At 34.4% G+C, this 27,436-nt stretch overlaps 1 protein-coding gene across 1 annotated transcript; it reads left to right on the forward strand.

The window, feature by feature from the left end:
* LOC138307454 (uncharacterized) lies at positions 1-26,749 on the forward strand. The gene is made up of 4 exons (XM_069248214.1): positions 1-140; positions 16,936-17,014; positions 23,097-23,114; positions 26,355-26,749. Exons 2-4 carry the CDS (start codon positions 16,945-16,947, stop codon positions 26,567-26,569), a joined length of 303 nt encoding a protein of 100 aa, XP_069104315.1. The 5' UTR covers positions 1-140; positions 16,936-16,944; the 3' UTR covers positions 26,570-26,749.
* The last annotated feature ends 687 nt before the right edge of the window (positions 26,750-27,436 follow it).

Here is a 27,436-nt window from a genome sequence, read left to right on the forward strand (position 1 = left end):
GATTGCTCAGCCGGATCCGTAACCCCTATCCCAGCCGGTATATTAGTTGCTCCTCAGCAGCGTGCCGACACACCTCTCATTCTCGCAGTACCTGGACAAGAAACCGGACGGTGGGTGGCACGTTCGCTCAAGTAGAGTAGGTAAGTACGTACCTCTAAATCTCCGGAATGTAGTTTGAGGATAAACTTTTTTAATATCTTGTTAGTTTTTTAACATCTATCAGATAAGACAATTCGTATGAACCAAAAGAAAAACAAATCGCATCATTTATTTAAATTGCAAGTTTATCATTATTTCATTTCAGTTCCGTAATCAATCAGTATCCTAATTGCTTTTAGAAAAAATAGCTGATTCATGATATTGGATAAAAATGTTTGCTTATACACTAATGATATCGGTAGTTTACTGTTTTCCAATATTTTTCATGTGTTCCATTTTCAGTTCATTTCTATTGCGATGTATTTTGATATTGTAATGACTATGTATTCTAGCGGGAAGTCCGCCTACATTAATTATCGTTTAATCTTTTCCCTAACAATATCATATCTTTATAAATAATGAAATTGATATTTATGTAGTTTATCCCCTACATGACCTACAGTTTATCTGCTGTAAAGACATATCATAGACACTAATATAACAGTCGTTTGACTGGTTCAATATCTGTTATTATCATTGTCCTGCTGTAAACCTAATTCGTTCACGTGTACTGTTATTAACCTCCGTAAACGTAATTTGAAACGCGAACGAAAGGTGGTTTACATTATTAACCGTTCTGGACATTTGATGTCTACTACTTCCTGCACGAGTGTGCAATGTTTTATAGCTAGAACTACGTGATGTGTTGTGTCTCCTTGTGATAATGGTATCTCACTTAAGCATACTGTTAATTTCATAAGCAGAGTATATCCTAGATAACTTGTATATTATACTCACTTTTTCCCCTTTTAGTATACTTTCGAGTTGCTTATTTGTAAGACCTTCATGCAATTTTATTTCAAATATGGTCATCCGTACAGTGGATCGAATCTGGATCGAATTTGTTGTGTCAACTGCATATGCTGTATGTTAAAAACCGACAGGATGTCTGAATTTTGAGTTTAAAGTTATTTGTGGAGTCTTAGTCACTTTGGTTTATTTTACTTTGGTATAATATACTTTATTAACGGCATGGTTGAAAAAGTGCAAATTCTAAATTCTTATATAATGCGATATTGAAAAGTATAAATGTCCAATTACAAACCTTCCCAACAACAATACGATAAACTCTTTGCTCTCATTTCGATCCAATTAAATCTTGAGGTCTTTCGCGTCACTGGCAATCTTGTGTGCATAATCTTTTAATCATTGACATGTTTGATAACATACAAAATCTTCTCCATATTTGTATCCCGTGTCCAAAACACACATGGAGTAGTTGCCAGGAACCGGTAACACATACATGCGTGTTTCCGGGTCAATCATTGTTTAAACTACCATAAATAACACATATACCGTTTTTCCCTTTCATGTCCTATTAACAACCATGGCTGTTTAAGAATGTGCCAGATTAAGGAGATGGAGTGAGAACGGAGTACTCAAATAAAGCCACCGACATACAGTCTGTATTTGGTAACTGTCTCACGTTAGATTCGAACTCGAAACCGAGAGGTGGTGGTCGGCTAGAAATAATACCAATCAACAAACACTGAACCAAATCTGGGATATGGATATTATGAATTTGAAAGAGATCAACTTATGAAACAATTAGAACACGTCATTACGTTTCATTAAAAACAGCTGTAAACTCCTTACCGTTAAATGTTCACCTTTTCAGTGCTTTTATAACTTAATATATCCCCTTACTGTCGGCAATATGGTAATCAGCAAAAGCCTTCATGACGAGTATCTTGGCACCATTATATGGTACGCTTTTTGGACTGTATATACATATGTTTCTTTATTAAAGATGCACCGCCGACAAATGTTATTTTTTCACTATCAAAAACAGGATCAGACGATCAAGTATTTTTCTTCAGTTATAAACGTTAATTACTTTTCGCCATTACCACCATTGAAAAGTTTGAGATTCTCATTTTATTTTAAGTTAAAAATATAAAAAATAATTAATTGCATCCCGAAAAAAATCCGTGGCTCTATATCCTATATGGAATGAAGTACTGATTGCCCATGCACCAAAGGCAAAATATTTTTTTTTCATTATTTCTTGTGTTAATTAGACATATATAGGGATTGGATTTCGTTTTTATGTTAACCATGCTTGTATGGAGCAATTCCTCTAAGAATATATTCTATGGGGCGCGTTAGCGCCCCATATTGAATATATTCTTAGAGGAATTGCTCCATACAAGCATGGTTAACATAAAAACGAAATCCAATCCCTATATTTGCACTCACACGACTTTTTATTTATTTTTTATGCAATAAAATCGTCATTTGAAAGTGACGTAATTATTCAATAAAAGTCGGTCAAAAGTGGGAGGAGCTTACTCATTTGAACAGCGAATGGTGACGCTTCACGTAAGGTAGAATTATTCATCCGCGACGACAAAAAAGTTCAATATTTTAGTGTAAAATAAACATGACAAACAAAGTAAATTTCAGAGATAATTTTATTTAATCAGATCAGAACTTTAAATATATATTCAATTTTGCTAAAAGTTAAATATATAGCGTAATAACATAAAGAATTTGTACACGGCCACATGTGTGAACTCGGTGACCGTTATTGTGCAGCGAGGCGAAGCTGACGCACGCTTACACACTTTAGTTTGCCGAAGTTGGCAAAACACCGATTTTCAAGTAGCTCAGTGTGTTTGAGATGTCGTCTGACTTGACAGTATTACATCCTTGGGAGCCATGTGATTATTATATATCGATAGATGAAACAAATTCACTTGTGTTCGATGGATACAATGTATTTGTGGTGACGCGGAACTGTCAACACGTGGATTATTAGCGGTGCATGTTTTATAAATCACATGATTAAATACTCAAAGAACAAAGACAAGAGGATATGTTTATAACTGACCTCTATCAGAGGGTCTCACACCCGTCCACCCCAAAGGCTCGATCGTAGGACGAACATAGGCACAGAGGTAATGTTTACATTTGACACCCATCATTTTTAACAAAAATGAAAGCACGTCGCCCCGGTCGGGATATTTTTCCGTTTCTTTATACAATTGTTAATTTAAAAATTGTTTGAATCATATATAAATATAAAACATGTATATATTGTTTAGATTTTTCCAAAATTCTATGAAAAACAATAATATACACGTAATGTTGCGTCAAAATGTAAACAAAGCCATGTGTTTCTTATTAAAAAAAGTAGTCCTTTTACGTTGCACAGAACATTTCCTTACGCAAGTTCAAAGTTCAATGTTACCATGCAGTTATGGTAAACAAAATCGGCTAGTATTAGCGTATAGTGACCATTTCTTGTGTTAATTAGACATATATATACATGATTAAACACCTGTTATTGTTCAAATGATGAACATCATGTATGCTCTGTCGGTGGTGGAGCATCATTAAGGATATCTATTCGATGGAGATATTTTTGTAAAGCTGTTGCATTTTTAGTTTCGATAAAGGTATAACATTTTGAAATGCGATGTGGCCAAACAGGGGCAACTACTTATTCAAATGAGTACATTATTTGCAAATAAAGAACATGAATATTTGTATTCCTTTTAATTATAGGAAGTACATTTATATTTTCCATAAAGATATCCGATTGATTCCAATACTTTCTGTTTTCTTCCAATCGGTTCATTCCCTTCTCAAAAGTCTATCTCCAAGCTTTTAATGGTAGTATCTTATTCTTGTGATCAGTCTGCCTCTGTTGTGTTTACTTCAGTTGAAATTCAGGCCTCCTATGATATCCCTTCACTTTTGACGTTATTTTCAGCATTTGCTCCTGTGAGCGTAGTATTGTGATCTAATGTACTGATTTGTAATAAGCAAGTTCTTCTAATATAAACTTAATTTCTTTTTACATCGATTACGAAACAAGGTATTCAACGTATGCATATCTCTCTCGATGGTCCGGATGTAAGCGCGCGAAGGGCCTTGTTCCTGTTCGTAAACCTAGCATGTAGGGAGTTGGCCATGTAGTGTGTAATTGGTTCTATTCGCGAGGAATTATTTTTTTCGCTGTATTTGCAGCCAGGGTGATTCCCGCGAACATAACTACCCTCGAATAAAATGGAAAGAACAGTTTAGCTTATTCTGTTTAAAAATGCGACGGCGCGAACAGTTCTCATCGCGTATTAGTATCCAAGAGAAAATGTATTTTTCTCCTCGCGAGTGTTAACTATATACAGTAGAACCCACATAATTTGAAAACGGTTATGTTTAAATACTGCTTAATTTGAAATGAAGTATAATCCCTGTTCACACATATTCCTTGAATTTTTCCTTAGTTATATTGAAATTTTGATACAATGAAGAGATTTTTCATTCCCCTGGGACTTCGTTATAGCTGGTTTCCACTAGTATTTTACTAGTGAGGTAGTATCAGCATTATAACGTGGACATCGACCTCGGTTTCCCCAGATGACATAACATTAAGATACCGCAGCCTCCCTTAACCACCACTCAATTAGCACCGATATTATTAAGCTGGAATATCTAACTGATTAAGGAAGGTAATCAGATTGCAGCGTCAATTTAAATATTTTTCTCGGTCAAATACTTGATCTGTATAGAATCATGTGAATATATTTTGAGAATACGTAGTGTGTAGTGATGGAGTAGTATTTTGAGGCGGAGGTAGTTAACATACGCCACACAACCGTCCAAAACATCAACGCAATCTGTCAGGACTTTACGTTATTTCTATATATAAATCTTTTTCATTGACGTACACACCTTAATCATGTCTACAAACAGTGAAATGTTGTAGCATTGAAGATTGGGATGTTAAAAATATCTTCCTGTAGAAATATACATCGACCTTTTCAAATGATAATGATGGTTTTTCTGTGAAGTTTACAGATTGAAAATAAGGCCGATTTGTTTATATAAGTGACACCTGTGGTAGGACGATATAGACAATTAATGTTGGGATATGATATTAATAGTTCCGTTATGGGATTCTGCTACATACAAATGTCAAATATTGTTAAAAATATAATTGGTTCCAGATCTGACTTCGCGTGCAAATTATATGGTTGTAATGGAAAAGGGTTTGGTAGCATACTGAAACAATCCATGGTGTTTGAAGACACTTTAAAGATTTTTGGCACTGGAATGTTTATGTTGCAACCGAAAATAAACCCTGCACAGAACATCTTATGTTAACTGCTGTCAATAACTTTAAAGGTGAACAAATCTTTAAATTTAATCAGAAATAGTTGTGTTTCGTTGAGAAAAAATAAAAGGCATGCCTTCGAGCAAGCTAACAATACTCAAAGACGTTATTACCCCAATATTCATTTCAACTTCGTTAAACTGTGCTTGCACATATTACATACAAGAGGGGTTCTTGAAATGCAGTTTTTGACATGTATTGCTAATTGCCCTTTGTAAGATTAGACGTAGAGGGAAGAGGAAAGAATGGCATGTTCTGTACTTTGGTGAAGCATGGGAAATGCTTGACATTACGCTAATTGAAGGGGTCGAGATAATTCTTTTTTTATTATCAAAATCAAGCATTACAGGAAAAAATTTATACGAAGTAAGAACCCCATCAATATAATAAATGAAATGTCTTTTTGTCAAATCTGTAATCTTTTACTCCAAAGCACACATGAATGTAGGAACTTTTCGAAGTTAACTTTCACATTTTCGCTAATAGTCTTTTTATAAGTGATTTTTTACCTCATAATATTTGAAATCAATTAATATTTTTGCGTAAATGATATTTTTGTGATTTCGGAGGTATGGCTATGACCGCGATAATTTGTTCCGCGAAATATATTAGAAATGTTTTAATTTATAATTATATTTTATGCCAACGAGGCATATCTAATATTTGAAATTTAAAAATTAACTTTGTCCCGCAAAATTAACAAGATATACGGTAATTGACCTTCATTATCGCTTCTACTAATATATACTGCTGCACAGTTTTAAATGATTTTAAGTATGCTTTGTTATTTATACATATATCGCGTTCAATCGTGTTAACAACAAAATTCATTGCTCGATAATTGAGCTAGTTGTATAGAATGCTACATACAACATACAATGCAATACGATGCACATATATATTTCAAACTTACATTTCCGAAACACCAGAGAGATATGTATTTTTCGATTAACCTTCTGTATTACTTAACGGTGATGACAAAAACCTAACTTGTTTCTTTGACTCGCATATTAGCCTTGTTTTCAGAAAACATAAAAGTATCATCAGTAAGAGTACAAAAAACGGCTGTCGGAACCAAAGGCAATTTCCGTTTTGATTTATCTCTGCCGAGACCGTTATGTAGGACAAAAACTCAGACATATTGGCTAGGAACATTTGAAATACGTATTTTGTAGTCAGAAAACGAAAAATGTAAACTCGTTGGAGAACTCTTGCATATTTTTTCTTAGAGATGATTGTAAATGCAGACCAACAAATGTGAAAATTTGAACATCCACTGACACATTTCTCTGTACTCCTCACTGCCATTCAGCTGTTACGTGGCTAACACACAAAAAGCGTTTGATAGGAGTGATGACCGATTGAGACACGCGCTCATGCACGCGATGGATGTGCAATAAAAGAGCTACGAAATATTGCAGAGATAAGAAACCGAAGTTCAGCTGTCTGTTTGTGAATGCGTTTACCTTATTTCTGACGTCGCATTTTTTCAGAGGTCATTGTACACATTGTTAACTACTCTGACGGTCAGTGTTGGAATACCGAACTAGATTCGGTATCAGCTGTGTCAGTGAATGGCATTGTTACGCTGATTTTATTCCGACAAATTGTGGTGCGATGTAACGTTCGTAAATGTCGGCAATTAACAACAAGAGAGACAGGGTAATCTTTAGTGAGATGTCATGACAACCCAATTTTCTGTGCACGGGAGAGAAAGAAATAGCTTCCAAGCGATGAAATAGCCAATAGTTTTGCTCATACGCGGTTGTAGGGGAAAACAAAAATCCCAGGAAAGTATGGTTAATTTCAAACGCAGCATTACATACATTGCCACTTATTATGTTTCATATTAGTGAACACAACACCCTTACTTTCATTGCTGTGTTAAACACAAAAATCCGAACCAAATATATTCCTTTTAACTTAGGAAAACTCACCATGATAACAATCTCATCACTATTTATTAAATTGTTTCACCCGATACTTCCATGGCCATGACCAATAATTTGTATATTCAAGGAACCATTGAGGGAACGATCGCATGGTGGTCAAGTCACTTCATTTCACCTAGTCGATCTGGGTTCGATTTACGGCACTGGCGTGTAAAGGTCAGAGATTGTGCCTGCACTATAACGTACCGGTATTCTCCAACTCCAACAAAAAAAAACACCTGGCACACATATATCTTGGTCATCGAAAGAGATGCGTTCCAATACGTTGCATAATTAGTTTCATAGTTGTTTTTGCTATCAAAATCGCGATAACGGTTAATTATTGATTCAATTATATATAGCATATGGCTATGGTAGTAAGAAATTGCCAACCGATGAAGAAACAATAACAATGTCATCACATGTCCATAGGTAACGCATTTTTAGGTATTAGACTAAAACTACATTCGTTGTCAGTCAGTGTATACTTTTCACGGAAATATGACAAAAGCAGCGAAGCGATGCTTTACAGAAGATGGGTTGTATTATTAATGTAATTTTGCTTTTAGAAACGCTAATTATTGAATGACGAAGTTTAACAATATACAGCTTGCAAAATTCTTGATCTCTTCACATGCAATTACACGCATGACCTATATTACATTATGAACTTCAGATGCAAAATGCAAAAGAAAAAAAAACAATAGCCGAGATAACGCAGGTCTATACGTTACAGAAACACAATTCATAAATGAAGGAGTTTTGAATTCCAATAAAACAACAGGTCTTTAGATTTGATATTTTATAAGCAAGTATAATGCCATTTATCTATGCTATAACAATTGTGAATCACAAAATAACTTGAACTCATTGCCAACAATTTCGATAAGTTTCCCACTCTAAACAGCCACATTCGGGGAAAACATCCAAACTATCTATAAAGAATAGTTTATAAAGCCATAGGCGATAGATACGTAGACCTCCCATTGATCGGATCTTTCTGGTGATTCCACTTTCTATTTATATAGATTCAGTTATAATGGTAAACAGATACCATGAGGTTAGGCACGTAGCAGCCGAGGAGGTGTTGAGAGACTTAAACCGGGTTCTATAATTATATCCACTTTACATATTTATCACTTGTTAAATTCATGAACATATCGAGTGTGCCGCGGAAACGTGTTTTCTATGACCCAATAAGTCATCTTAATCTTTTGCAATCACCGGGACTTGTTAGAGTTTGAGCTCCTTCTGGAACGGTTCACATCATTAACACGAAAGCGAGACAGAACTCGGCTAATTGAAATTCCAGATTGTTGTAATCAAGCGGAAAATGTTTTCTCTGAAAATAGATAAACATTTCTATCAATAACCCAAAATATTATTTCAGATATCTATACTACCTTGGCCATAGATTATACTCCTATCAAGTTAAACAGAAATGTAGGTTAGAGAACAATTAGGGTATTTTAGATAGATAAATTCTAAAATATATAGATATACCAGCGTTAGGGCCTGGCCTCTGAACCCGTGGACTCTTTGGTAACAGTAGACACATCGATAACTATTCTTAAAATATTCCAATGATAAAGCCAAAATTTATATGTTTACTTTTAGATTAAAACAATACATATTGCTATACCATGATATACGTAACTAATATGTTTACTGCTTACACTCAATAGCTATAGGAGATCAAGGGCATTCGAAAAACGTACTAATAACCCATTTAGATATATTGTGAGCCAAAACGACCGGTTACAGTATAGATCTAGTACTTGATACGTTTCATTTCAGAACTTGTGATTTCCTACATGAATCAAGATTTAAAATTCTGGAAACACTATAACGGGAAAACCATTCTTCATTATTATATATAAATGTAATTCAAGTTCAAAATTATCTCATCAATAATTTGTTTAGTGCTCGAGATCCTTAAGAGGCCCATTTATACGGTTAAGTATAAATATTACATGGATTTAGCAGAAATAGGTCATCTGGAACTCTATTCATTATAATGATGTTTGATATCTACATAACGGTTTGATTTGTGGTAACCTCCTGCGTATTTCACATCCTACCAAAAATTGTGATTCGATAGTAAGAACACAATTCATTTTTCACCGAATAAATATCTTTCATACACATACATACAACAAGACACTATCAAATAGTACTACTGCGTAGCATTGGGGTCGGTACTGATAACGTATATACCGAATGTTGCTGGTTTGATGTTCGTGGTTCACCAATCACGAAAACGACGCAAATGTCTACATAACGAATATGTCATTTTATACAGTATATAATGATTTAATGCCAAGATAAGTGCGTAATACTGCATAATGTATTAGACCCTCTGTTAAAGATGCTCCACCGCTGACAAATGGTATTTTTTCACTATTAAAAACAGGAACAGACGATTAAATATTTTTCTTCAGTTACAAAAGTTACTTACTTTACACCATTACCACCATTGAAAAGTTTGAGCTTCTAATTTTACTTCAAGTTAAAAATATGAAAAATAATTAATTGCATCCCGAAAAAAATCCGTGTCACTATATCCTATATGGAAGGAAGTACTGATTGCGCATGCCTCAAAGGCGAAATGGAGCATTCTATATTATTTTTTGTGTTAATTAGATATATATATACATGATCAAACAACAATTATTGTTCAACTAATGAATATCATTTATGCTTTGTCGGCGGTGGAGCATCTTTAAGGAGATTTTGAATGCTATTTGAATGCGAATGGAAAGCGTAATACATCTAACACAACTAAATTACATCCTTATTACCAATCTACATTACTAGCACTATGAATGGTACATAAGATGAACTTAAAGTTCTTGTAACGATGATGTCAAAATGAAAACATGTCGGTAAAACGTATAATAGAAAAAAATGATGGGATTTTAACGAGGTTCAAAAGTTTTGTACTGAGTAGTCCATTTCCGTGGTATTCCGGGGTTCCACTGATGACGTTTTACAAACTAAAAGCTGTGCTGTGTAATGTAAGCATTAATTTAGTATTACTAGCGTTAAAGTATATATAACTTTGTCTAACACTAAGATAGCCACGTGGTTTAAAGTTCACGTCCCTCGATTTCACGTTCCAACAAGACTGTTGAACGCCCCCGTGTTCGTAAAACATAACACAACCTTGACGCTAGATAGTGTATCGATGGCTCTGCACGTCAGTATGGAAGACAACTGATGGACGTAACATCACAATTGTGAAACATTTACGATAAATTTTCAATCTATTAGTTTAGTAGACAAGAGTATTAATTAGAGTTAGTAACTGGTAGTACTGATGTTGGTTTTTAAACTGACTGTATCTGTTTTAGATCAATTAATTACTTTTAATCACCATAACATAGATTAGGTCTATAAGGAATATTTTACTCCTACGTTTGCTATTAATGGTGATATGAGATGGAGTGCAATAACTTTCTCTTTAAAACACAAACAACCTTAAAGGGACAATTCAGTCTAAGAGAACATTAAAATTTGTACATATATCGGAAAAAACTAGTTCTAATGGAAATTAGATCAGTCGGTTTTACTGTGATATGCATGAAATGCCCATGGTGGTGACATGTGTGTGAAATGTTCAAACTCGCTCGCTGTCCGCCATTACACACTGTGGTCAAACTTCTTGTATGCCGAACCCTGTCCCTTGCTCGTAGAGTAATGCAATTTTTGTCTAGAACTGCTCAAATCGCTCTGACGGTAGTGTGTTTACCTTGTTAGGTGAATTGTCTTGCCTAAAAAACATTTTATCACCTTCTCAGTGGTTATGTAGTTCATTTGTTTAACGTGCGTGCCTTTGACTCGGGTATGGGTACAGCGTCCATATTGTACCTGCTTAATCGTATTGATCAACGATTTGGTATTTGAACGATATTAATTAAAATACTTAACAATGTCGAGGAATTTGTCAATGTTTTACGTTATGTATTTCATAAGAAATGTAGAACAATACATTTATGCTATATTTGGCTTCTTGGTTATGTAAAAGAATTAGCCTGAGTGAATTGTCTCTTTAAGTGGAATGGAATTCCCAGAAGCTCGGAGATATAGTCATATGTTTATTGTATTGGAATCATGTTTACATGATCTCTTATTCAGCTACATAATTGTTTATACAACAGTTTTCTAAACAATTTTCAATTCGCTTTAAAGATAAATTGTTGTTTATACAATAGTGAACGAAACAGATTCCGCATTTACACTGAGAAACCGTTTTAATGTAATTATTTGCTAAACATTTTGACGGAAATATTTCACTTTACTTCGGAATAACAATCTACTAGGGGCGGTTTGTTTGTAACTGGGTTGTGTCTTCCGTATTTCCTCTTCACTCGTTTAAATAATTGATGTTTCATTGATAACAACACAGTAACAACCACTATGTACAGCGGTGATAAACAGCTAGCAGTTGTGTTTCCTAAATATTTAACATGGAAATCCACTTCCTCGGTAAGATCGTTCGTTGGGATAATTTAGCTTCGGTGTAAGCACGTTGTAAACTCACGAGTGTTCATCATGTTGTGAAATGCACGGAATGCACGGGAATTTTAGTGGTTAATTTTCTCTGTTCAATTATTTCTGTCAATGAGGTTTAACAAGAGGATAAAAAACGGCACCATGGGTCTGTTTCAATTGTAGTTATCGCCTGTCATATATTGGTGTGTAGCCATCTCTATTCCACTATAATTATATGATAAATCTACCTATCATGCACTGCGCATCTTCATTCACTGCAGTTATCTCCAAAAGAAATTTAAATAATCAGATAAGTTATTTTGAGTGTTTGTATTTATCCTATTTTCAATAGCTATAGAATACGCTATTTGATAAAGCCCCCATAAATCACTTGCAATGACGCAATATCAAGAAGCATCTGATTGTGATATGTGGTGCAGACTGGATTCCTGCGCCAAAACTCAAGATTACAAACAAGCATTTGAGTTCTCATGACAGTTAAAATGATAAAAGATGTTAAGAATTTCAGAATAGTAAAAGTTTTCTGCAGAACTTGCAATTCTAAAACGAGTTTTGTTGTGGCGCTTAGGAGCTCTTCATAATGCATACTGCTTTTATCAGACCAAAGCCGGAAAATTGGAAATATTAATTTTGCCGGTCGTGGCTATTGTAATTCTTTTTACTTAAGCAATGGGAACGACACAAAATGTAGTTTTTTATTTAAAAACATGAAGATGATGGTAATGACGATGATAATAATAGTTCAATAGACACCTTAATCATGTAAATTCATTTAGTTTAATCATATTGGTTTACACGTAATGTAAAGTTACAGAGCTATTTAAGGTCTACATGTAAAACTTAAAATCTAATATCACATATAAAATAGCTAGATATCAATTGCTTCATCGAAATTCAAAAGCGAAACGATTCTGTGAATATACGTTTCTTATGAAAATACATAACTTGCATTGGTATGCTTTTTTCGCTATGTGCTTACCACTTAACAAACACGTATTCTTGTATCCATGGTATTTAAAATCGTTACTTAGATACCATCATTCGACATGGCATTTGTTGTGAAATTCAAAGTACTACATTCCAAAAACCCGTGTTTTCTCGTCATGCTGCGAGACCTACATGGAAACTCTACATGTATCCACGTCAAATCTCGCGTTAACTCGTCACCAACTGACACGAGAAAGCCAACGTTTACGCGCTGTTGTTGTTGGTAATACTGAACGCGATGAAGGAAGCGGTGACAGTTATTGCCGAGTCGACGCCCAGAACGAGGTTAGCGCAGACATTGTACGAACTTACAATCTAAAAACGTTTATCGTAGCTTCTATAACGGAGCTACAGAAGCGATTTGGCGATATTTCAGATGGCTAAGGAGATTATGACGCGATATTGTGTAAGAATGGTCCATGTTTCGACAGCGTATTGCAGATTGAGGTAGATGAACGATGACGTCAATGCGGATATGTCGTTTGTAATGGTGTATACATGCATCATACTTATTTGACGTCACTTTGTGGTATAATTAGAGCTTGTTGGACTTGGTGTAGCAATGTTAAGGCTAAAATGATCCCCAAAATAGAACAATGGTGCACTGTATATCTAAGAGTATTACATAATATGAACACACACACTTAATTTACATAAATAATCATATTATATGAAAATATCGATATCTAAATAAAAAGCCGCTTCCATAATAAACATTTGAAATTAGATTCAAGCTAGCTGCAATATTGTAGTTTAAGGAGTTCTAGAACAATGGTGCACTGTATATCTAAGAGTATTACGTAATATGAGCACACAGACTTAATTTACATAAATAATCATATTATATGAAAATATCGATATCTAAATAAAAAGCCGCTTCCATAATAAACATTTGAAATTAGATTCAAGCTAGCTACAATATTGCAGTTTTAAGGAGTTCTGGATATAACGATGTCTTCTTCCGGCTGAAGAAAAAAGAAACGCAATAGGTCGGGCACAAATATTCGTTTTACATCCAAACATGTGTAGGTGATACAATAACATGCTATATACATGAATGATTATGTTAAAATTTACATCGTTAGAACTGTTATAAAGTCATACATATGTAGTGACCTAAGTGTAAAATATAGTATCTTATCAAATAAATAATGCTGAAAGCTAAGTTAATTCATCTCTATCTTTAGCATAAAGAGCTAAGTATATTCATCCCTAGTTTTAGCACGAAGCGCTTTTTTAGTTCATTCATTCCTCTCTTTAGCATAAAGATCCTAGTACATTCATCCCTATACTAAGCATACAGAGCTAGGTACATTTATCCCTGGTTTTATCATAAAGAGCTAAATACATTCTCCCTATCTTTAGAGTAGCAAACGAAGCAATTCATCCCTTGCTTCAACCTAAAGAATCATTTCTTATACAGATAATGACAATTAAACCTGATCGAAAATCAACGTATGAAGCCGAATGTTATGAATTAGAACTCTGACCCTTGCATACTGAATTTTCGCGAGCATTATTACATGGACAGGTAGAATATCGGTACATTTTCTACTGTCTGTTTAGTTCAACTAAAGTATAACATCATGTCTAAATAACATACACATGTCTTACTTACAAATTCTTAACATTTTTTTGTACTTACATTGATATTATGCTATACCTTACGTATTTCAAGGTTATAAAATTGCGAACCATCACATAATGATTATAGCAAATTGAGAGAAATATTTAGGTAATGTTTTACAAACGAACTTCTTTAAATACGATGTAGCTTACACTATATAGAGGTGCCATTATAAATTACGATGAAGACAAATTGGAAACTGATCAAGTATCATTCCCAGATTACATTCCTGTAATATTAAAAAATAAAGCACAAGATCACCTGAGGAACGCATTAAAGATATTATATTATTACAACGCTCAGCTCAATTTGGCATTCCTGTAAGGTTATTTCAAATAGGAATTTTACATCTTTCAACACCCGGTCTCGTCTTCATCATCATTATCGTCAGCGTCATTAATCAACCTCATTTTCCACTACTTAATTTCTGTGTAAGATAAACCAGCTGGTCACACACCTACATCAGGTATAGAATCCATCAGCATACACTCTACCGACCTTGATTTTGTTTTATTAATTCTATACAGTATAATTAACGAAACTGCTAGTACATTCTTTCGTAATTAAAAAAAAGAATTATCCTTACTGTATCAATGTTTATTCTTATAAATTGAAACAAATTGTACATGCCAGACACTTGCTACATTTCTTTTTGTTTCATACGAAAACATATAAAAGCAATGTTTGTCATAGTAACATGTCACGATTACTATATCGGCAACTCAAAAATCGAAGACCCGTACATTTGTTCTGATATCCACTAACCCGATTTTGTTCTTAAAACTGACAATGCCAGTCAAAACGTATCCATTTGAGATCACAAAATATAATAATAATATCGGAAAACTGATAAATAGAAATCCGAAAATGGTTGACCTCGACATTGGGATGTCCAATAAACGATTAATTTTGTAATTTAATTGAATACGTTTTAACTTGCATTGTTAGGTTTATGTCTAAGTATATTCCTCTGACAATAGGACACTTACACATCACACAGGACATATACAATCACCTAAAGAGTCTTCACAGACACTCATTATAAATTCAGATTGTTTACATTGTAATTCTGACAAACATAACAGATTAACAGATGATCTAGCAGAATCAACTCCATCTTGATAGTAAGCCCCATAACCCACGTCACACCATTAGTAAGACTGTGTTTATGTACACTCAGAGAACAGTATAGACAGCTTGCCAATACTAGTGACTTTGCGAAACATATTTTTAATTGTCATGCCTGATAAGTTTTGTGTTTTATTTTTATTTCATTTTTTCCGAACCTTTTCCTTTGATTGCTGTGAGGTTACTGGCAGACTGCAGAATCTAATCTCTCTAGATCTATCTGTGGAGAAGTTTGTTTATTTTTTACGCGAAGTTTAATTTTTTATTCCTCAGAACTGCAGAAGACATTTCCGTGTTTCTATACGATATGCATGTGATTCTAGTATTTTAATCTTCTCCCGTATGTCAGAAAACCTGAGGTAGAAGTTTTTCTTTCCTTTTCTTTCAAGCACAGCTGCTGTGAGGAATCAAGTTATCAAAACAGACGAGTTCGATCTGCTGCTATTTTCTCTCCCTGCGCTAGTGAGTGGAGACTACAGGCCGACAGTTCAGGAGTCAGCCAGTTAAACATTCTACACACATATACACACAACACATAGTATATATACAACCGCGGTAAAACATGAAAGATAAACATTTACTTCTTCATCATATGATATTAGTTTCAAATAAGAATCATCTAGTTCTCAATATGGAAACTACACCCTCGCCCCTGTAAATCTAACTGACCCTCTATGTTTTTCTAGTCCTATGGAGTCAGTAACCGCAGTAGCCGATGATATACATAATCTAAATCAGTATCTCATGTAAACTTCAATGACTTCGTCATTGCATTATGTGATTTACGACAACAATGTCACCAATATAAGAAAAAAAATATAACATGAAGCAAACAAAAAAATAAAATAAACAAAAGAAATGGATGGGAAAGATGAATTGACGAAAGTTATAGTACGGATTCCGTCTTGAGTAAGTCGTTAGGATTATTGCCTATAGCTAAACGTTCTAACGTCCTTGCAATAACTGTACTTTCAAAATTACATAGGTTCATCAAATGATGATAGAATTACACCGTGTGTTATTTTTATTATTTGACATCCCCTAACAAAAGCCTTGTGATGTTTGTTTTTCTCTTTGAGGAAGACATTGTGTGCTGTTTCCTAGCCGAGACACACCACGGTGATAGTTTCTATTCATACCCAGTATTACGACTAGTTTGCCCGTTGTCAGTATAATGTGCCCAGATGAGATGTGCTGTTTTTGTTAAGGCAATGAACTATACTGTTGGGAAAAAAAAAAACAAAAAATAAAAACAAACAAAAAAACCCACCAAAAACAAAACAAAAAACACCTCAACTCTCACCCCTCCCCTCTCCCCAAGAAAAATAACCATCAATAAAAAAATGAATAAGACGCCAACATGAGATGTGTTAATCTCATAATTTGTATACTATAACGACAATTTATTTAGTGTCATTCTTTTTCAGATTCAAAACATGGACAGCTTAATTGACGCACTCGACAGTGAAAAGTGGAAGGAAGTTAAAGAGGCGGATTTAGGAGAAGGTAAAATAAGCTTCAATATGTTTTGTGGTTTAACGATGTAATTTGATTCAGGCATGTGTGACCAGATGTAATGCAAGAAATGTGTCGTTTTCGTTCTTATAAAAAATCCCGAGGTAATTATTTGGTGTGTAACGTACATGCAATGCTAAATGTATACACTGTTTATTACTAGTATTACGACTTCTCGACTTCTTCAATATGAAGCATATAAACCATGAAACACAGATAGGGTTCATCAGGGTGGTGTCCTTTGACCATTATTTTTTTATAATTAATATGACGTTCTCATTATGCGCTTTTGCCTGTAACTTCATATCCTGGTTCAAACAATATAACACCATCATAATTCTAACAAAGGTTTCATAATAAACGAATATATGATTCAAAAGATGAAGAAATAGGTTCAAAAGGATGCTTTCTTTTAAAACAATGTTTCTGTTAATTATGAAATTGATTATGCATTTCCATTTCTCGTTAACAACAAACTTTCAGATTAATCTTATAAATGGAACAATTAGTGACCAGCTGCATTATGCAAAAAAAGAGACAAAAACAATCACTTTGTTAGAAAAGGATGTGCAAGGCAATGCAATGAAAGGTACTTAAAGATAATTTTACAATTCTAAAAAAATGATGGCAGGTTTTCGATCACATGGGCATAAACCTTGATGGGAACATATACAGTTTATGTCTGTTATTCACCATCAGAAAAAGGAAAGGCACATCCTGTAGGATTTGTATACGTTTTATTAAAGACTCCCATAAGAATGCATCTGTTCATGTTATTCGACATCATATATGCACTTATAATCCACGATCAATCTTTCATCACATGTGCTTGATTTATCGTCGAAACTTCGTAATCGACTAATGCCAACCCAACAAAGAAACCTGTGAAAGTTATTCATATATCTCGTTTAATTTCATGGTATGTTCTCTGTAGTCCTAGTATGCAAAGTGTGGAGACATATGATCACTTAAAATGTCATTATTCAGTGCTATCCGCTACTGTGAATGATGATTTATTGACTTAGAAGCCTAAGCAGGAATTATCTGGAATCTATTTTGACTTTATATCAGTTCTATAAATAAATTGTATATTTCCCTGTAATGCGTTTTCGTCAATTCGATACATTCCTACAAGTTGCAACTCCTGTAGTCTATAATTGATTGCTGAATTTACGATTTTGTTATAACGATGGGCGTTTGTGAGAAGGGCCCTAGACAACATCTTTCCAACAGAGAGAAAGTAGACATCTGTATGTTATCAGGGAGAACATTTTGTAGTTAGTAATTATACACAATTACACAAAAGACGATAGATATAAAATAAATTATGAGGTATAAAATGTGGATATTTTATTCATTCAACGCCGATTCATCAACGCCACCGAAACATTAACTAACTAAACATGGAATCCATGTTCACAGCTTCGCATTATTCCAAGTTTTAGATTATTTGCTTTAGATAGTGTTGATAGATCTCTTTTATTGTAAATTGTATTGAATACAATATATATATGATATATGGTATTTCTAAAAGTCTGTTTGTATTCGGAATAATTCTATATATTCTCTAATACGGTATATATTTTGCAGTCTGCTATCTTTGATACTTTGGTTGTTTGTTAGTTAATCTTTCTAACGTCCGATCGACAATTTATGCCATTAAGGATGGTCTTACTTGAATCCTATGCGTTTCTAATAATGCTTACATGTGCGTTTTCATATACTGTGGTACGTTTGAGATTTGCCGCTTTGTGATAGCGGAACTGTTACGTTTATAATTTATAGTACTATTACACCGCAGCACATCCCACCCCACCGGTCAAATTATCTACGAAAAGTATGACGTTACGCTCGTTTCAAGGGCAATGTCAGATCGTTATTCAAAATGGACAGAAAAGATGGAATACCAAATTTAGTCGTCTTTTTACGAACATTTTACCTGGATTGGTCTTCAATATATTTTAGTTGCGGTGGCTACGAGCGGACATTAAATAAATAAAATTATTGTGTTCAAATAAAATAATATTGCGTGCAACTGAATATGATTGCATGAGAACGAATTATTATTGTGGCATGGGAATGAAAAAACTATTCCTTGGGAAAGAAATATAAATATGTGAGAACGTTTTAAATTATTTCGCTCGATGGCAATAATTTTATTGATTTCATGTCCGCTTCAAGTCACCGTACAAAACAAACAAGAGTGATTTCTACATATACCTAGTAATCGACCATACTTCATCATATTGATGATCATGTCGATTTTGTTGAGGGTGTGGCTATTTACAGAAAAAGAGATGAAAATTTTAAACTAGAGATGAAAGATGAGTTTTGAAGCAGTCTAGGGACTTTGAGGTTAGAAGATGTGGATGAAGAGGCGTGCGCATGTGCGATGGTGCTGGACGTTGCTTTTCATCAGCTCTAGATTATTTTGGATTTTACCATGGAATTCAGCGATTTCACTCACGAAACTTGTACTGGTGGATTGCAGGACATTAATGAACGGGTAGCCTCTGTAACTTCACATTATCTCAATTCTGCATTGTTCACTCTTGCCTTCATATATGTGCTATAAATAGATTTTTACCTGTCTGCTCAGGAAAGGTGGACTTATGGACAAAATGTTTCGTCACGGTCTACTGCGCTAGAGTTATACTCGATCGTTTACAATGGGTAACAAATCGAAAAAACGAAAGAAGACAAAAAACAATACTAGTTACACCAGTGACAGTAGTGTAGACACTCTCTCGGTCAGTACGATTTTGAAGGAAGCAAATGAGGTTTTGCACCCACAAGGCACTAACCCTGATACATGTACCATTCCAGCCCCCTGTGCGTCAACTCCGTCAGCATCGTCTTCTCCAGTAGCACCGTTACCTGGCAGCGCTGATTTACGTGCAATTCACTCAAAGTTAGATTTTCTTGTAACAAAAATCCAAAAGCTTGATGTAATTGAACAACAAGTAAAGAACATTGATACGACACTATCACAGACTATTAGAAGAGTAAATGTTTTTGAAAATAAAATGACAGAATTTGAGGAAGCAGTTGCACTTATTGATCGCCGATGTGAGTCTATTGAGAGCGAGAGCAAGAAAATTGAAACAGATCATCTATCCAAAAGGCTGCAGCGAGATGAAATAGACCTAATTAATCATAGGATGACAAAGCTTAAGGATGAGCGAGACAAGCTGTCTGAAACTGTCACTGACTTGCAATGTCGTTCTATGAAAAATAATTTGGTTTTCACGGGACTAGGTGGAGAGTCAAGGGACGAGATGACTGAACACAAGCTTCGTGACTTTCTTGATAAAGAATTGGACATCCGTGACAAAATTGAGTTTGGAAAATGTGCATAGGCTTGGTAGGCATATCAGTCGCAGACACCGACCGATCGTTGCCAGATTTATATACTATCAGGACCTCTTGAGGGCCAAAAGAAGCTCATATAAACTTGGAGGAACACGGTATGGGATACATGAACAGTTTCCATCGGATGTCGAAGAACGGCGTAGAAAGTTGTATCCGGTCATGAAACGCATTAAGGAGTCTGATCAGCGAGCTACTGTGAGGCTTGTTAGGGACAAGCTGTATGTGAACGGTAAACTACATGAGACCTAGACAGTCAGTAACCACGAAAGACATCGCGCTTCTGAAGTTGATGACGCGGTAGCTACGAGCAATACCGGAAGTGCTCCCGCGAGTTCTACAGAAGCTAGGGCGGATCCACATCCATAGGGAATCGCGGAGAGTGGCGTACCACCATGCCATGATAACCTTAAATTAAAGTTATCATATGGAATGTCGGAAAGGGACTCATGAGTAAATTAGGCAATAAAGACTTCTTTAATGTCATAGAACATTATGATATTATTTGTCTAAGCGAATGCTGGATATCTGAAAAAGATGATTTCGAATTGCACGGATATTGTAAATCGGTATACCCGAGGAAAAGTGGTATTGGTGGCGGTGTAGTGATATTCTACAAATCATGTTTATCAAATAGGATATCTGTCGTAGAAAACATTTATGATAGTATAAATAAAGATCAAAATTGACGATAACACGATTGATAGATACATCGTGTTTTGTTATTTCCCTCCCGAAAACAGTGTATTTTATGAAAATGATGAAGTAAGAGATATTGATATATTTCAAACCCTGCAAGATAAGATATAGTGATCTTGGCAAAGTTTATATTACTGGGAATCTCAATGCACGAACTGGTTTTAGACTTGATATGATAGCAAATGATACTTTAGCTATAAATACTAACCAATCCGCTGATTATGTTTCTGATGATATATGCGATATTACTGAACGTAAAAATATGGATAAAACAGTTAATTCTTTCGGTAGAAAAATTATTGTCATTCTGTAAAAATACTGGTTTTAGAATAATGAATGGACGACGACATCCTTGTGACAGAGAGGGAAGTGTAACATTTTTTATTACGAATGTTACTAGTCTTATTGATTATTTACTTATGGAGACTAATAACTTTCATGACACAGTAGAGTTTAAGTCTGAAAATTTTGAACCTGTCTCCGATGACGCACCTATATCTTTTACGTTGAGAATAGAACAAATCTCTGAAGTAAGACAAATTAAAGATAAAATTCATACTAGATGTGTATGTGAAAATATACGGTGGATGGATGGAAATATAAATGAGATAAGACAAAATCTTATGGAAAATGTGAATTCATTAAATGATTCACTTAGACCTTCATTGACAAACCCGGTTGATATTGAAAAATGTATTGAACGAGTTGGTTCTATTCTACGTGATATATGTTTACCGTTGTGTGATGTTTTTACTTGTAATTTATATAAATCTGATGAATGTCAAAGGAAGAAATCAGCATTGAAAGAAGATAAACCCTGGCTCAATGATATTAGTAAGCAAAAGTACAACGAATACAAAAGAGTCTTGTATAATTTTAATAATGAGAAAAATAACAGTAATCATAAAACGCTTGCAGAGAAAAAGACCGCTTATAAAAAGTATGAAGTAAGACTTAAAAGAGAATATCAACGACATGAAGGTGATATGATGGAATATTTAAGAAAACATAATCCAAAAATTTTTTACAATTTTTTCTGCAAAAGTAAATCAAAGACATCTGATAAACTTTCAATTGATGATTTCTTCCTCCACTACAACAATCTTGCGAGCCAATGTAACCTAGATGGGGATCAATGTACCAACAATACTAATGATTTTATTGATAACAATTTGTCCTGTGTGTTTAATGAATTAGATAAGGATATTACTGATCAAGAGGTATTATTTTCTATACGCAAAATAAAAAAAAAGAGTTGTGGTGTCAACAAAATACTTAATGAACTTTTCCTTGATTGTAAGGACATACTTGCTCCATTTTTGGTCAAGCTTTTCAATGCCATTTTTCATTCGGGCATATTTCCAGATGCCTGGTCTACTGGTGCTATCACACCAGTTTTTAAGAAAGGTGATAATGAAAATATTAATAACTACAGAGGAATAACTCTTGTTAGCTGTATGGGTAAACTTTTTACATCCATATTGAATGAACGTTTAGTAAAGTGGAGTACTGAAAATGATATTATAACAGATGCTCAATTTGGCTTCAAACCGGGCTATTCAACGATAGATGCAATATATGTACTTCAAACCTTAATCAACAAGTATTTAAGTAAAAAGAGAGGGATATTGTATTGTTGTTTTGTGGATTATAAGAAGTCATTCGATCTTATTGATAGATCGCAGTTATGGAGTAAATTGATAAGTAATTGAGCTCAGTCTTGAATGGTATGGGGAAAGAAAACAGTGTTTGCAGGTGTCAGTTCTACAGTAAAGAATTTGATATACAAGTGTATGGGGGTGTCTGGTAGGGCGTAACTGTGGGGTCAAATATTATTCTTTGTTTATAGCTAATATACCGTTTGTGATTTTGTATAACGTAGTTAGGCGTGCATTTTTTTCGTCTATCCACTAAGCTGGGCCACTCATGTTTTCGTGACGTTTTCTGTACACTTTCAGGTTTTATGACGTATCATGTTTTGATGACGTTTTCTGTACACTTTCAGGTTTTGTGACGTATCATGTTTTGATGACGTTTTCTGTACACTTTCAGGTTTTGTGACGTATCAGTTTATGACGTTTTTTCAATCTAAGTTTTCGTTTTCTGTACACTTTCAGGTTTTGTGACGTATCATGTTTTGATGACGTTTTCTGTACACTTTCAGGTTTTGTGACGTATCATGTTTTGATGACGTTTTCTGTACACTTTCAGGTTTTGTGACGTATCATGTTTTGATGACGTTTTCTGTACACTTTCAGGTTTTGTGACGTATCATGTTTTGATGACGTTTTCTGTACACTTTCAGGTTTTGTGACGTATCATGTTTTGATGACGTTTTCTGTACACTTTCAGGTTTTGTGACGTATCATGTTTTGATGACGTTTTTCTGTACACTTTCAGGTTTTGTGACGTATCATGTTTTGATGACGTTTTCTGTACACTTTCAGGTTTTGTGACGTATCATGTTTTGATGACGTTTTCTGTACACTTTCAGGTTTTGTGACATATCATGTTTTGATGACGTTTTCTGTACACTTTCAGGTTTTGTGACGTATCATGTTTTGATGACGTTTTCTGTACACTTTCAGGTTTTGTGGACGTATCATGTTTTGATGACGTTTTCTGTACACTTTCAGGTTTTGTGACGTATCATGTTTTGATGACGTTTTCTGTACACTTTCAGGTTTTGTGACATATCATGTTTTGATGACGTTTTCTGTACACTTTCAGGTTTTGTTATCATGTTTTATGACGTTTTCTTACACTTTCAGGTTTTTGTGACATATCATGTTTTGATGACGTTTTCTGTACACTTTCAGGTTTTGTGACGTATCATGTTTTTGATGACGTTTTTCTGTACACTTTCAGGTTTTTGTGACATATCATGTTTTGATGACGTTTTCTGTACACTTTCAGGTTTTGTGACATATCATGTTTTGATGACGTTTTTCTGTACACTTTCAGGTTTTGTGACATATCATGTTTTGATGACGTTTTTCTGTACACTTTCAGGTTTTGTGACGTATCATGTTTTGATTATGACGTTTTCTGTACACTTTCAGGTTTTGTGACATATCATGTTTTGATGACGTTTTCTGTACACTTTCAGGTTTTGTGACATATCATGTTTTGATGACGTTTTCTGTACACTTTCAGGTTTTGTGACATATCATGTTTTGATGACGTTTTCTGTACACTTTCAGGTTTTGTGACATATCATGTTTTGATGACGTTTTCTGTACACTTTCAGGTTTTGTGACATATCATGTTTTGATGACGTTTTCTGTACACTTTCAGGTTTTGTGACGTATCATGTTTTGATGACGTTTTTCTGTACACTTTCAGGTTTTGTGACATATCATGTTTTGATGACGTTTTCTGTACACTTTCAGGTTTTGTGACATATCATGTTTTGATGACGTTTTTCTGTACACTTTCAGGTTTTGTGACATATATGTTTTGATGACGTTTTCTGTACACTTTCAGGTTTTGTGACGTATTATGTTTTGATGATTTTTCTGTACACTTTCAGGTTTTGTGACATATCATGTTTTGATGACGTTTTCTGTACACTTTCAGGTTTTGTGACATATCATGTTTTGATGACGTTTTCTGTACACTTTCAGGTTTTGTGACATATCATGTTTTGATGACGTTTTCTGTACACTTTCAGGTTTTATGACGTATCATGTTTTATCATTATGTTTGTGTGACTATCATGTTTTGATGACGTTTTCTGTACACTTTCAGGTTTTGTGACGTATCATGTTTTGATGACGTTTTCTGTACACTTTCAGGTTTTGTGACATATCATGTTTTGATGACGTTTTCTGTACACTTTCAGGTTTTGTGACGTATCATGTTTTTGATGACGTTTTCTGTACACTTTCAGGTTTTGTGACGTATCATGTTTTGATGACGTTTTCTGTACACTTTCAGGTTTTGTTTCAGGTTTTGTGACTGTACACTTTCAGGTTTTGATGACATATCATTTTTTGTGACGTTTTCTGTACACTTTCAGGTTTTGTGACATATCATGTTTTGATGACGTTTTCTGTACACTTTCAGGTTTTGTGACTATCATGTTTTGATGACGTTTCTGTACACTTTCATATCATTTTGATGACGTTTTTCTGTACACTTTCAGGTTTTGTGACGTATCATGTTTTGATGACGTTTTTCTGTATACACTTTCAGGTTTTGTGACATATCATGTTTTGATGACGTTTTTCTGTACACTTTCAGGTTTTGTGACATATCATGTTTTGATGACGTTTTCTGTACACTTTCAGGTTTTGTGACATATCATGTTTTGATGACGTTTTCTGTACACTTTCAGGTTTTGTGACATATCATGTTTTGATGACGTTTTCTGTACACTTTCAGGTTTTGTGACATATCATGTTTTGATGACGTTTTCTGTACACTTTCAGGTTTTGTGACATATCATGTTTTGATGACGTTTTCTGTACACTTTCAGGTTTTGTGTGACTATATTATGTGTTTTGATGACGTTTTTCTGTACACTTTCAGGTTTTGTGACGTTTTTGATGACGTTTTCTGTACACTTTCAGGTTTGTGATGTTTTGATGACGTTTTTCTGTACACTTTCAGGTTTTGTGACATATCATGTTTTGATGACGTTTTTCTGTACACTTTCAGGTTTTGTGACGTATCATGTTTTGATGACGTTTTTCTGTACACTTTCAGGTTTTGTGACATATCATGTTTTGATGACGTTTTCTGTACACTTTCAGGTTTTCTGACGTATCATGTTTTTGATGACGTTTTCTGTACACTTTCAGGTTTTGTGACGTATCATGTTTTTGATGACGTTTTCTGTACACTTTCAGGTTTTGTGACGTATCATGTTTTGATGACGTTTTTCTGTACACTTTCAGGTTTTGTGACGTATTATGTTTTGATGACGTTTTCTGTACACTTTCAGGTTTTGTGACGTATCATGTTTTTGATGACGTTTTTCTGTACACTTTCAGGTTTTGTGACGGTTTTTGTGACGTATCATGTTTTGATGACGTTTTCTGTACACTTTCAGGTTTTGTGACGTATCATGTTTTGATGACGTTTTCTGTACACTTTCAGGTTTTGTGACGTATCATGTTTTTGATGACGTTTTTTCTGTACACTTTCAGGTTTTGTGATCGTATCATGTTTTGATGACGTTTTTCTGTACACTTTCACTGACGTATCATGTTTTGATGACGTTTTTCTGTACACTTTCATGTTTTGTGACGTATCATGTTGAACAGGAACCACAAACGGGTTGACAACACCAACCTTACAATGTTAGTAGCAGAGGAAGAAGGGGATGGAAAAAACGTGACCTTAGCTGGCACGAAGGCCAATAAAGATCCTCTAAAAAATATCGGACAATGTGACCTTAAACTTGACCCGGAAGGCAAATTCATAATTGGCATCAACCTTGACGGGGACTGTGTCAGATTTGTAAATAGATAAGCACATTCTATTAACTGTAATGTATTTTTACTTCATTACGTTTATTTATTTTACGATGTTTTTAAAGTGTTTTCTGCGATCTTTTGTTTTGAGATAATATGGTGTCCAGGTGTTTGTATATGAAGAAACATGAGCATAAGAACTCATATAAAACTGCAGTTTATGACTTCGCTAGTGTTACAATACAATAAACTATTGTTCATAAGTAAATTGTATGGCACTTTTTTGTTTCACTTTTGATATTTCATACTATTCTGAATTTGCATATTACAAAGCCATAGATCCGCCCTTTTTCGTGGATATTTAATCGTTTTTTTTATTCAGAAATTTAGGAGCGTAAAGTTCTTATTAAAAACTACATATTTTCTACGAAAATAATCAATAATAAACATTTAATATCTACAAAAAAATAATTGATCGTAACGGCGGATATTGCGTTTTCTATCTTGTAATTTCTTGTAAGTCATATTTATAAGCTATGGTTCCATCAATGGTTTACGACATTTAGTCGCATCCTGATACAACTATACTCTTAAATCAAAATACTGCATTATGTCTACTTAATATGTTATCATCAGTATCAAAAATATTACTTCTTTAGCATTCCCTTATTCTGTATTTGCATATAACAAAGTTATCTGCCCTTGTGGGTTGGCACTGATTGTGCCGTTATGTGATTGAAAACAACGCGAGTTTCGCTCACAAAATAATGACATCACAACGGGTACTTTCCTGCAATATTCAATGACAAATTAGGCATTCTTACCGCCTCAAAAAATCATTAACAAAGTATATGTTGTTCGAGGAGTACGCTTCTCTGTCTAGGATAAGACGTGACTCTCATTCCATCATTATTAATATCCATAG

The sequence above is a fragment of the Argopecten irradians genome, chromosome 14, assembly GCF_041381155.1.
Source record: "Argopecten irradians isolate NY chromosome 14, Ai_NY, whole genome shotgun sequence".
NCBI classification, from domain to species: domain Eukaryota; kingdom Metazoa; phylum Mollusca; class Bivalvia; order Pectinida; family Pectinidae; genus Argopecten; species Argopecten irradians.